This window comes from Lolium perenne, chromosome 2, assembly GCF_019359855.2.
Source record: "Lolium perenne isolate Kyuss_39 chromosome 2, Kyuss_2.0, whole genome shotgun sequence".
In the NCBI taxonomy this organism is placed as follows: domain Eukaryota; kingdom Viridiplantae; phylum Streptophyta; class Magnoliopsida; order Poales; family Poaceae; genus Lolium; species Lolium perenne.
In genome coordinates, this window is record NC_067245.2 from 278,204,935 (window position 1) to 278,217,361 (window position 12,427).

A 12,427-nucleotide genomic window follows, 5' to 3' on the forward strand; every position below is an offset into this window, starting at 1 on the left:
GCGCGGCGAAACTGAGGTTTAGAGCGCCGCGTTTTAGCGCGTCCGTTGGAGATGCTCTAAGAATCCTGCTATGCAACGATCGTAACAAACCCTAGGAAACCAAACAGCCAATTTCATCTCCCTGCAGGCTACCAAACGCGTCCTATGTGCACAAGTTAATTAATTGGGCCGGCAATAACGTACTGGTCGGAGCGACCAGCTCGTGGCGCTGCGGTGGTGGCGGCGTGCGACGCGGTGGTCTGCCTCGCACGGAAAGGAGACATGGAGTCATGTGTTGTGCGCGAGGCTGTACAGTCCAGGCTAGTGCCTTTTTCCACCTTGGGCATCATGCTGCCGGCCGCCTCCCTCCTCCGCCTTTCCAACTGAATCAGCCGTGTTCGTTTTAATGGAACTTTTAGGTTTGCAAACCAACCCAACACCGTGCCATCGTCCCACACAAATTTACCATCCACCACCGTCGATCCGTAGCAGCCACACCCACACGGTTAGCACATGTAGAACCTATACAATGCATTGTTAACCGTAAACTAACCCGACGTGTTTATATTCAATCGTGCTCATCGCCAAAACCGACGCATTGTTCAACGTGGCAGCGTTTAATCCTGTTCTCTACCTTGTTGGATTCTTCTTGGACGACTCCATTATTGCTGAACGAGTACATGGCCTCTACAGTACTACTCCTAGATGCCAGGCCAACGAGCACATTTTTGCTCCCCCGTTGTCACCTTGTGTTGCCCAAGCACAAAGCCCAACTGCCAACGCACCAACGCCTCTCTCATCTAGTCATCTCCCACCTCGCTCCTCGTGCTACTGTTCCAGGTCGCTCAACTGCTGCAGCTCGCCTGCAAGAGACACGGCTCTCCTTTTTCTACCCTTTGTCCCATATTTTTCCTCCTTTTCTTCCATCCTCCCTCCGTGCTAGTATTCTACATTTTCTACCATTCGCTTCTCTGTCATCTTTGTCTTTGCCGCACGGCGCGGACGAATGCTAGTTATTCCACTTCCACCCTAAAATCTTGGCTGTTGCCGTCTGCTTGCTTGATCTGTACCTTCTTCATCCTCTGCGCCTGCAATGGCTGGGAGCTTTGATGGGCGGATGCCAACTAGAGGCGTCGAGCAGGTCTGTAAAAAGCCCTTTTATCTTCTCAAGCTTTCTTGCAGCTTCAATCCTCTCGACAATCCATTTCTCGAATTATTCTGTGTTATTCTTGATCTGAACTGATTCATACGGATTTGCTATTCTTTTTTTTGCTCCATCTGTACTTTCACCATTCCTTTTGTCATTTTACTTTTCTGGGGATGGGGCTAGGGGAATGCATCCATCTTGCACCTCCAAGCTGGCCGGCTTCTTGAATCTAATCATCTGCTGCAAATTCCATATTCCAGGGTAGTATGAGCCAAGAATGTGATCTGACAGTTTAGTTCCTTCTATTATGCAGGCCATTATTGCTCTGAAGAAGGGCGCGCATCTCCTCAAATGTGGCAAGAGAGGAAAGCCCCAGTTCTGCCCATTCAGGCTCTCTCCTGTGAGTACTACTTCTGGCATCTCTTGATGCATAAACTTGAGGTTCTTACTCTAAGAGCAGGGATTGTAGGCCCATGGGAGGGCAACTGCAAATTTATCATTTATGCTGTTACTAGACTACTAGTTACCTTCTCTTGACAATGCAACTACAAATTTGACACTGTCCTTGGGCTTTTCACGAGTTTCACAGGCAATCAATTCATGTTTTTTTGGACAACAGGAAATCAATTCATGTTTTTTTTTTGGACAACAGGCAATTAATCCATGGTTGATATACTACTAGTCTGCACCTAATGAATACTGGTCCATCTTCCAGTCATAACAAAGCAGTTTTCTTCTCCTTGCAGGATGAGAGCACATTGGTATGGTACTCGAAAGACAGGGAAAAACAGCTGAACTTAAACTCCGTGTCAGCTGTAATTCTTGGACAGAAAACTGTACGCAATTCCTTCCACCCTGAGAAAATTGTTATGCTCATCACTCCTCACATAACACTACTAGTTGTAATGACTTCAGAGTTCTACAGGTAAACTTTCAGCGTCTGCGTTGGCCCGAGAAGGAACATCAATCCTTGTCACTTATACACAGGAACGGCGAGTGCTCGCTCGACTTGGTATATCTCTTTGCTGGATATTATATCCGTTCACTTGTAAGAAGATTCCAATGTCCATTGCTCCTCACCACTATCATGTCTTCTGAAAATCATGTTGACCCAGATCTGCAGAGACAGGGATCAAGCTGAATGCTGGCACCTTGGCTTGACAGCCTTAATATCATGTCCTTATAGTCCAGCTTCATCGATTGGATCAAAGAGCAGTAGACAGATGGCCAGTTGCGCAAGTACTCCCCGTAGCTATATTCAGCGAAAGAGCAAGCTATCAGCCGTGTACGACACACCGAGGCTCAGACAGGTTCGTTCTAGAGCTTACATGATGCTGTCTAAGTGGACTTTATTTTCGTTTCAGAAAGTTTCGTGTGACAAACTATATCTGGTTGTATTTTGGTTGGCCTATCTAAACTTTAGATTCAGATCATGGTCAAACATGATATTCTCCGGTTCAATAGAATTGTATCAATTTCAAGGAACCATTCTCTGTCTATGTATCATGCAAATTTTTTTTTCGATAAGGGGGATAAAACCCCAGCCTCTGCATCAATTGATGCATGCGGCCCTTTATTAACTTTATTAGGTCTCCAAAATAAATTTATTACAAATCATGGATCACTCAAAGTCTCGACATGGACTAGCCATCTAAAAATGATAAAAAAGACGCGCCGCCACAAGATCTTCATGTGAGCCGCCTATCAGTACGCCAACCGCACCGGCTGTAGAAATCCCGTGCTACCGTCGCCAAGCGGTTGCACCCAATATCCATGTCCCGGCGCACATCCTCCGGCTGGAGATAAGACCACATATGGATCCAGTGGGTAACCATAGGAATAACCTGCAGAAAAGATGGAAAACTTTTTTTGTTAAAGACAAAATCATTACGGACATTCCAGATTGCCCAAAGCAAAGCGCAAACTCCAACTCTGATATGGCCTTTATCCTTCTTAGACACGCCATTTAACCAATTACCAAACAGATTATTCACATTCATAGGTGCTGGGATATTGAAAGTCAAGTAAATAATGCGCCAAAGAATCTTTGCAAAGGGGCAAGCGAAAAATAAATGTTGAATTGTCTCATCGTGATCACAAAAGCAACATTTAGAACACCCCTGCCAATTTCTTTTTTTGAGATTGTCTTTAGTTAGAATGACCTTTTTATGAAGAAACCACAAAAAAATTCTGATTTTAAGTGGAATTTTAATCTTCCAAATGTATTTTTTTAAATTCCCTACAGGATTATCAAGCAAATCGAGATACATCGATTTAACCGAGAACTGACCCGACGCCGTAAGATTCCAACGAAATACATCATTAGAAGCAGTAAGCTGCACTCCCATAAGACGAGTAACAAGGTGAACCCATCTGTCCCACCTATAGCCCGATAGCGGCCTCCTAAAACCTATGTTCAAAGGGGTCACACTCATCACTTGGGCGACCGAAACATTAGATCGATTAACAATACGATAAAGAGAGGGATATTGATCGCGAATGGGTCTATTCCCAAGCCAGACATCCTCCCAGAATCTCGTATTTTGTCCATTTCCTACTTCCATTGACCCGCGCGTGAAGAAGTCCTCTTTGACCTTCATTAAACCCTTCCAGAATGGAGAATCGGTTGGTCTCGCAGCAACTTGAGACAAAGTCTGATCCTTTAAATATTTATTTTGCAACAATTGTTGCCAAACACCTTGTTCATTAATAAGTTTGAAAAGCCACTTGCTAAGCAAACTCTTGTTCTTTAATTCGATGACCTCCACTCCCAGTCCCCCCTGACTCTTGGGCCTACAAATAATATTCCATTTTGCCAGCCTATATTTTCTCTTGTGTCCATCACTTTGCCAAAAGAAACGTGATCGGAAAAAGTCTAATCGTTTTCTAACCCCAACAGGAACCTCAAGAAAGGAAAGCATAAACATTGGCAAGCTTGTGAGTACAGAATTAATTAGAGTTAAACGATCACCATAGGAGAGCATCTTACCCGCCCAACAACCAAATTTTTTCTCAAATCGATCCTCCACGGGTTTCCACTCCCCATTTGTCAGTTTTCTAAAATGTATTGGAATCCCCAAATATCTGAATGGCAGAGAACCAATGTCACACCCAAATAGAGTCTTATACTCTGTCTCCATATCTCTCGCCCTCCCAAAACAAAACAACTCACTCTTGTGAAAATTAATTTTGAGCCCTGACAATTGTTCAAAGATACATAGGACCATTTTCATATTCAACGCTTTGTCTAAATCATGCTCCATGAAAAGGATCGTGTCATCCGCATATTGTAAAATGGAGATACCCCCATCAACTAGATGAGGGATAAGCCCACTAACCTGGCCATCCTCCTTCGCTCTCTGAATCAAAATAGCAAGCATATCTGCAACTATATTGAAAAGAATAGGAGATAAAGGATCTCCCTGACGGAGCCCCTTCTTAGTCTGAAAATAATGACCTATGTCATCGTTTACTCTAATACCTACACTCCCTTTCTCGATATAGCGCTGCACCCACTGACACCACGTCGGATCAAAGCCTTTCATACGCATCGTCTGCTGTAAGAAAGCCCAATTAACTTTGTCATATGCCTTTTCAAAATCAATTTTAAATAACACCCCATCCAACTTCTTCCTATGAAGCTCATGAATAGTCTCGTGAAGAATAACTACACCTTCTAAGATATGCCTCCCTGGCATGAAAGCAGTCTGTGTTGGTTGAACCACCTTTTCTGCGATACCCGTGACACGATTTGTTCCGACTTTTGTAAACACCTTGAAGCTAACATTAAGGAGGCAAATTGGCCGATACTGCTGAATTTGAGTTGCGTTTTCTTTTTTGGGTAGTAGAATAATAGTCCCAAAATTTAAATGGAATAGAGGTAGATTTCCATTTTGGAAGTCCAGAAACAGTGCCATGAGATCCTCTTTAACTAGATCCCAGAAATGTTGATAGAATTCAGCTGGAAAACCATCAGGACCGGGAGCTTTATTTTTTTCCATTTGAAAAATAGCCTCGTGTACCTCCTTTTCAGAAAAAACGGCTGTCAAAATCCTATTCTCCTCCGGCGAAATCTGCGGTATATCCTGCGTCCTGGATTCCTCCATACTACAAGTATTCGTGACAGGAGGCCCAAATAACGTTTTGTAATATTCAGTGATGTAATTTTTAATATTCTCCTGCCCAATTACCGTCCCTTCATCTTGCTCAAGTTGGAAAATCTTTTTCCTTCTATGTTTCCCATTAGCTATAAGGTGAAAATATTTTGTATTCTCCCCCCCTAGTTGGACGTGTTTAACTTTTGCGCGTTGGGCCCATTTCGACTCCTCATCCCGACGCAATTTTGCAATAGCATCTTGAGCATGACGCAACTCCTTGCGTTCCTGCTCATCAAGAGGATTGTACTCAGCTTTACAGTCAAGGTTTTCAATAATGCTAAGAAGATTTTCTTTCTCTGCTTTATAAGTTCCACTAAGATTTTTTGCCCAACCCCGCAAAAACTGCCTGAGGTGCCTAATCTTATTTTGCCATACCTCCATGGGATTAGAACCAAACGTTATAGATAGCCACTCACGAGCCACCATATCCGCAAATCCATCATGCTTAAGCCAGGCCAATTCAAACGAAAAAAGATATTTATTCCCCTTAAAAGCTTGTTCACCCGAGTCTAACAATAATGTATCATGCAAATGCAATGGGTATAAAATAAGACCCACATATAATTATTAGGCTTGTCTCGAAACTATGTTTTTCACAAGGAGTGACATCTTAAAGTTCTTCACGCGCTAAGTACGTAAGCATTGCTGATCCATGGATTTGTTATGAAATGCTGGATGTTCTTGGTTAATTTGTCATGTTTTTCATGCTATTGATCCTTCGTTCAATGAATTTCTTCTTGAAGGTATATCCATCCACTGTGAGTCCTAGGATGACACAAAAAGATCTCTTTGGTGGTTATCTTGATTGTTCGGAAGCCTTATTTTACCAAAGACAGCGAACTTTTTCTGACATAGACTCTTATCTGGAGAGGCTTACTCCCAAGGTGGCAAATCCGGTGAGGCATGGTCTGAAGGATATTTTGGTTGCTAACAAACATAAGACACAGATAGCTGCTGAAACACCTAAACTGAAAACAGTTGAAGGGCCCCGGGCAGCATGCAGATTGGATTCTCTGAAGGATGTTTTTCTCTGGGGCGGTGTTCTTGACAGTATGTTAGGCAGTGAAGATATTTCAAAGGCCCTCCCAAGGTTAGTGGAATCAACCAAAATGCTTGATGTACAGAGCATATCTTGTGGGGAGAATCGTGCAGCCATAATCACCAAGCAAGGTGAGGTCTTCTCTTGGGGCAAGGAGAGTAGTGAGAGACTGGGACACAAAGTAAATGCCAATGTCTCATGTCCTAGAATAGAGGAGTCTCTTGCCTCTGTACATGTAAAGGCTGTTGCATTTGGATCAAAGCACACCTGTGCAGTCACGGTTTCTGGCGAACTTTTTGAATGGCCTGAAGGAGCTCATAGCTTGGCTTTGTTGAATAACTGGCTTCCCCATAAATTGTTTGGTCCTATGGACAACATTTCCGTGTCGAAAATTGCTTGTGGCGAGTGGCACACAGCTATTATAACATCATCTGGTCAGTTATTCACATATGGGGATGGAACATTTGGTGTTCTTGGGCATGGGGATACACAAGGAATTGCTAGACCAAAGGAAGTGGAGTCATTGAAAGGGTTGGAAGTGAAATCTGTGGCATGCGGGCCATGGCATACGGCTGCCATTGTTGAAGTAATAAGCAGTTTCAAGTGCAACACTCCAAGCGGCAATCTGTTCACATGGGGCGATGCAGATAAAGGGAAGCTGGGTCATGCTGATAGAAAAATGAAGCTTGTACCGACATGCGTCGATTCACTCACCAGTTATGATTTTGTTCAGGTATCTTGTGGGATGGCTCTGACTGTTGTACTTACTTCTACCGGTGTGGTATTTACTGTGGGAAGTTCCAAGCATGGACAATTAGGAAACCCACAGACAGATGGTGAATCTGTTTGCATTGTTGAAGGAGTACTCAAGAACGAGTTTGTTAGAGAGATATCATCTGGTGCTTCCCACGTAGCTGCGTTGACTATGAACGGAAAGGTTTTTACCTGGGGCAAAGGAGCGGATGGACAACTTGGTTTAGGTGACTATGATAATAGGAGTTCTCCTACTTTAGTAGAGGCATTAGAAGGTAGGCATGTTCAGAGTATAGCTTGTGGCTCCAATTTTTGTGCCGCAATCTGTTTGCATAAGGGTATCTCAGTAAAGGACCAGCCCGTGTGCAGAGGATGCAAGATGGCTTTTGGTTTTACTAGGAAAAAACACTACTGCTATAACTGTGGTTCCATGTTCTGCAATTCCTGCAGTAGTAACAAGATTGCAAATGCAGCAGTTGCGCCGGATAAGAACAGAAGGTATCGTGTCTGTGATTTGTGTTTCCGTCAACTAGAGAAAGCCATAAATTCTGGTCAAGTCAGGCAACAACCAAAGATTAGCAAAGGGGAAATGTTTAAAGCAGAAATAAAGGCATATACACCTAAGCTATCACGTTTATTCAAGGAAGCAAACCTCATTGTAGAAAAGATGACCTTGGTACAAGGTTCCAATCAGAGAAATGCGGACTCTGCTATTCCAATTCAAGTAAGAACTCAACGATGGGGGCAAGTTGAGTGTCCTGCTCAATTTGTATCTGCACAAGACATTTTCCAACATCAGCGGATATCAAATAGTGAGATGTGTGGTGTCTCTTTCTCGCAAAGAATGCACAACTCTGTAGGGCTGAAGGCTGGTAATTATTTGCGACGGTCTACTGATAGCCAGAGAGAGGAACTGGATACGATGAATATGATACTCACCGAGGAAATAAAGCAGCTTCGCTCACAGGTAATTCATTTATCGTTGATCAGCAAATAATCTTTTCCCTCTTTGAGAACTGAAGAAAGCTGATGTTCATGTTGCTGTTCAAGCAGGTGACTGCTCTTGCAGAGCAATGCCAGCAGAAAAATCTTATAGCTCAAGTGTACAAACAAAAACTTGATGAAACATGGTTAATTGTTAGGGATGAGGCTGCAAAGTGTAAGGCTGCCAAGGATATCATAAAGGTTCTAACTAATCAGGTATGAGCTCCACGTAATCTCATTACACCGTATTGTTAGTATGTTTTCCAGTAACAAACAGCTAATACACTGAATGACGGATCACTCCCCTTTGATATATGACTGGTTCGGATGTTGTAAACTGTGCAGTGCAATGCCTTGTCAGAAAAACTTTCAGTTCGCCAGCAATCTGAAAACTCAAAGGTCGCACCTAATAGCGTCCCAGGACAGGCACCATCACCAGATCATCGGAATATTGCCAGAACAATTGACAGCGATGGTTATACCACGGAAGCAGATTCCACCGCCGCTCCAGTTGACGGTGTGGTCGAGCAGATCGAACGAGGAGTGTATGTCACACTTGCTGTATCCGCAGGCGGAAAGAAAGACATAAGGCGAATGAGATTCAGGTGAGCTCCATTAGGCCTTACTGGTTGCTGCTGCTGATTATCTGCCCATTTTCTTGTGCGTAACCTTGGTTCTTGGTTGTGCAGTCGGAAGCATTTTGGAGAGAAGGAAGCTCAACGCTGGTGGGAAGAGAACAAGAGCAGGGTATATGCAAAGTACAGCATTGAGCAATTGGAAACACCACCCCTGAACCACACTTAACGGTGACCGGCACAAGAATTGTACAGGGCTAACCCGATGCTACCAATGTTAACTGAGCAAACTGAACTAGTAGTAAACAGTCTTCATCAAGTAGCAGGTGAAATTTTGTAAGCTACCAAGTGATCTAATCTAGTACCTTTTGCTTTGCACAATGGGCAGTTAAAACTTACTCTAGATAATCCTTCCGTCGGGAAGAACTGACTGGGTGGCATTCTGGTATCACCTTTAAACTGGGGTGTAGTTGCAGATTCAGATAGGTTTGATGGTAATGCCATGAGGACACGATGGTTAAATCTCTAAGGTTCCCTTTGTGTTCCTGGTTGGGATGTCGATTTGCAGTTGATGATCCTGATGAAAGAAGCAAAGATGGTATCAGATCCGTTCTGAATTGAATAGATGCAGAACATAAACCACAGAGGCTACAGCAATGGCGAGCGCCCGCGCCGTCGTCGACTCCAGCGTTACCCTCACCGCCGTTCCTTCCAGAAGGGTCGACGTCTCTCTAGCGACCTAATCCGTGTCCGGCACCCGCATAGTCTGGTCGCCGGGTCCTGCAATGCGGCGATATCTCTCCGCCGCCGCCTGCTTCCGCCCACCGAGCGCCTCCCTTGGCCGTGTCGCCTCGGGTCTCGGCTGCACGTCAGTGGTCGGCATCTCGACGCGCTTCCATGATCCAGTGGTACCTATATCTAGTCGAGGCTGCACATCGAAGGGCTGAGCTCTGAAGAACACATCAGGTCTGAACGTTCATCCAAGTGATAGGCGAAGGGCTTAACACTTAACAGCCAGTTAGTTGCCTCTCATACAATTCATCTAGCACATCGCAGCATCTTAGCACGATAGATTATTTTTGTCTCCCAGAATTGGGTTCAACCTTGGGACTTGTTCATCTGTCAAAAGCATACAACTGAAGAAGGCTTTGCAGCATCTATGTTCTGCTGCCATGTCATTAATTTACAAATATGAGCTGCATAATTTACATCAGCTCGATCCTACTACAACTATATAGGCCACCGTTTAGCCTCAACCTCTACTGTTGGGACAAAATTACAGTCGCTCCATGAAGAAGTATGAAAACACAGGATCCACGACTGTTCTTCCAATATGAAAGATCAGTGTGGCTTGGCTGGTTTCAGTATGCCCTCATGAGCAACAGAAGGAAGGCCCTCTGTGCAGTATTCCATCAGTTCTAGTCATCTGCGCTCAGCATCATCGCCATCTATGGTAGCGCTGTGACAGCGGACATTTACAGGCACAATCTCGTCATGTCTCCATCCGCCTCCTCGCTCACAGCCTGAGGCTGCAGCACCTTGCTTTCAGCTGCGCACCTCTTGTATGGCATGAAACCTCGTTGGTGGACTGAACTTGGGGCAACAAATTTTCTGAAACCCGCAGCAGGTGCCATTTTGTCATCACCGCCGTCTGCTTCAGTGCATGATTCTGCAGAATTCCGGGTTGTTGTTTCAGGCACACTGGTGGAGGCCGTGTTCGACTCCGCCCTTGACGCTTCCCTGTGCTTGTTCTCAGCTTCGGAAGGCTGGTGCACGCTTCCACCGTTGTAGCTGAAGAAAACTGCCCCTTGAGGAACATAGTACATGAACTGCTGCGCGTTCGCCATCCATGGGCTCCATGCGTTTGCTTGTGGTCCGCCAGGGTTCCCAGCTCCACTGGTGGGCGTCTCAGCTGAGGTATCCAATTCCATATCTGCGACAGCTTGCAGGTTGCCCGTACTGGGCTCTGGCTGCTGGTGTGAATTGTTCACCGCAACTGTCTTGCCGAATAGCTTGATCTGTGGAGCTTCTGATGTGCCACACACGACTTCTTCTGAAGAAGTACTGCCCTGAAATACATAATTTAAGAGTTCATCAGAACTGAGAAGTTAACAGTTGTGTCAAGTTGTCAACTACTCCAGATCATATCGTCAAGCAACAAAATCACTGTCTATGCTAGGTGTTTCTAAAAAACACTTTCATTCAATAATTACTACTAGAATAGAAGATATATTATTTTACCTACAAGATATAAAGATCGCCGTCAACAATCAAAGAGTTACTATCTTGTTGATATTTTCATATCGGGTACCTATCCTAGGAAGATATAAAGAAAAAAGAAAATATGCTTTGTAGGGAGAGTATCATGTCAGCAAGGATTAGTACCTGACGAACATCGGTTGGTGGCACTTGCACAGCAACCTCAGCGGTGTCCACGCCTGGCGTGGGGCACCTCTCTTCGATGTCAATCGTGGACGTATCGCTGTCGGAGCACTCAGAGCCTATCTGCGACGCGGTGACCACAGAGGTCGGCGAGCCATTCCCCTGCTCGCACACGGACTGCACCTGCCGGTCAGGCCTCTGGAGCTGCGCCAGCGCATGGGCGTGCTTGCCCGGCGCGCTCCTCCGGTTGCACGGGTACGGGTGCACGGACTTCCGCTTGGGCCGCGGCGGCGGGATCTGGATCGGCGCCTCGGCGCCGGCGCCGGAGCTGTTGTCGCCGGACGACTCTCGGATGACCTTGGAGAAGAACTTCTGCGCGTGGCTCCTGATCTGCACCGCCGTCTTGGTGCCTATGTGCTCTGCAGTCGCGAAAAAGTTCCGTTTGTCAGATAAAAGGCCAAGTTTACTCAGATATCATCAGACGGAGCTTTTTGGGGAGGAGGAGAAGAGGAAACAAACCTTGTATGCGGCGCCAGGCGCGGCCGTGGAGCTGCATGGCTTCCAGGAAGAGCTTGTGCTCCTCCTCGGTCCACTTCTCCCGCTGCTTCGTTATCATGTACGGCTTCCGCGCCTTGGGGAACCGCGCTCCGGCGAGCGCGTCCATGTCGCTGGGATTCATAGGACGCCCGAGATCTCCCATGAGGTTTTGGTCATCACTCGTGGCGGTTTCCTACAGGAGGAAAATGGGAGATTTCGTTAGCCTCAGTTTCAATCAGGCGGAATAAGATCTTATGAGCATCACTTTTCTGCTCGGTCGTTTTAGTCAACAATTTTTTTCCCAAAATATATATCTAGCCATTAAATTGCCGTGAATCAAAGCTTCCATGAACAGGTTTTACTCCACGATCCACCAAACGATCCAGAAGAAACACAGACGAACAAAAGACGAGGAATTACCTGAAATCGAGCCATATCTCTTCAGATTCCTGAACTGAAGTAGCAACTTCGCCAAATCTCGCTTCGACGACTTCTCAGTTCTCACGACCAAGAACAGAAACAAAATCACCAACTCCTGATTTAATTTTTCCCAGTAGCTGCTGCTATCTGCTGAGGAGGAGGAGCAGAGAAGAAGAGGGGAGAGTCTGCAAGAAATGAGGCGTGCGGTCGACCAGAAGGGCGGGCGGGGAGGAGAAAAAGGGCGAGAGCAGGGGCGCCACGTCGGATGGGATTTTTCTTCGCTTTACGCTTTTGGTGGTGCGCTTTTCTGACTCGCGCAAATATCCTAGCGGAAAAATCCGGTGGCCGCTCGATTCTTGTGGCTATCGCTGCTTCACCTGCCCGTTTGCTTGTTTGGTAGTGGAGCGGCAGCTTGCGGGTCACAGCTGGATGTTTGCTACGTGGGTCGTAGTAA

At 45.6% G+C, this 12,427-nt stretch overlaps 2 protein-coding genes across 2 annotated transcripts; one reads left to right on the forward strand and one right to left on the reverse strand.

Annotated features, from left to right (window-relative positions):
* The first annotated feature begins 736 nt into the window (after positions 1-736).
* Positions 737-9,180, forward strand: LOC127336482 (PH, RCC1 and FYVE domains-containing protein 1). Its single transcript, XM_051363298.2, has 9 exons — positions 737-1,120; positions 1,440-1,526; positions 1,873-1,962; positions 2,052-2,138; positions 2,242-2,436; positions 6,027-8,042; positions 8,129-8,275; positions 8,405-8,664; positions 8,749-9,180. Exons 1-9 carry the CDS (start codon positions 1,073-1,075, stop codon positions 8,861-8,863), a joined length of 3,045 nt encoding a protein of 1,014 aa, XP_051219258.1. The 5' UTR covers positions 737-1,072; the 3' UTR covers positions 8,864-9,180.
* A 546-nt stretch (positions 9,181-9,726) lies between these two features.
* LOC127336483 (uncharacterized) lies at positions 9,727-12,130 on the reverse strand. Its single transcript, XM_051363299.2, has 4 exons — positions 11,974-12,130; positions 11,536-11,746; positions 11,020-11,435; positions 9,727-10,703 (listed from the first exon to the last, which is right to left on the reverse strand). Exons 1-4 carry the CDS (start codon positions 11,986-11,988, stop codon positions 10,110-10,112), a joined length of 1,236 nt encoding a protein of 411 aa, XP_051219259.1. The 5' UTR covers positions 11,989-12,130; the 3' UTR covers positions 9,727-10,109.
* Positions 12,131-12,427: the final 297 nt, after the last annotated feature.

Bases quoted from the DNA above. Each gene is read 5' to 3' on its own strand.
- LOC127336482 (XM_051363298.2), top strand. From the start codon at position 1,073: ATGGCTGGGAGCTTTGATGGGCGGATGCCAACTAGAGGCGTCGAGCAG. The intron at 2,437-6,026 runs GTTCGTTCTAGA...TTCTTCTTGAAG, and splicing joins ACACACCGAGGCTCAGACAG to GTATATCCATCCACTGTGAG. The intron at 8,665-8,748 runs GTGAGCTCCATT...TTGGTTGTGCAG, and splicing joins ATAAGGCGAATGAGATTCAG to TCGGAAGCATTTTGGAGAGA.
- LOC127336483 (XM_051363299.2), bottom strand. The intron at 11,436-11,535 runs GTTTGTTTCCTC...TCGCGACTGCAG, and splicing joins CGCCTGGCGCCGCATACAAG to AGCACATAGGCACCAAGACG. The intron at 10,704-11,019 runs GTACTAATCCTT...TATGTATTTCAG, and splicing joins CACCAACCGATGTTCGTCAG to GGCAGTACTTCTTCAGAAGA.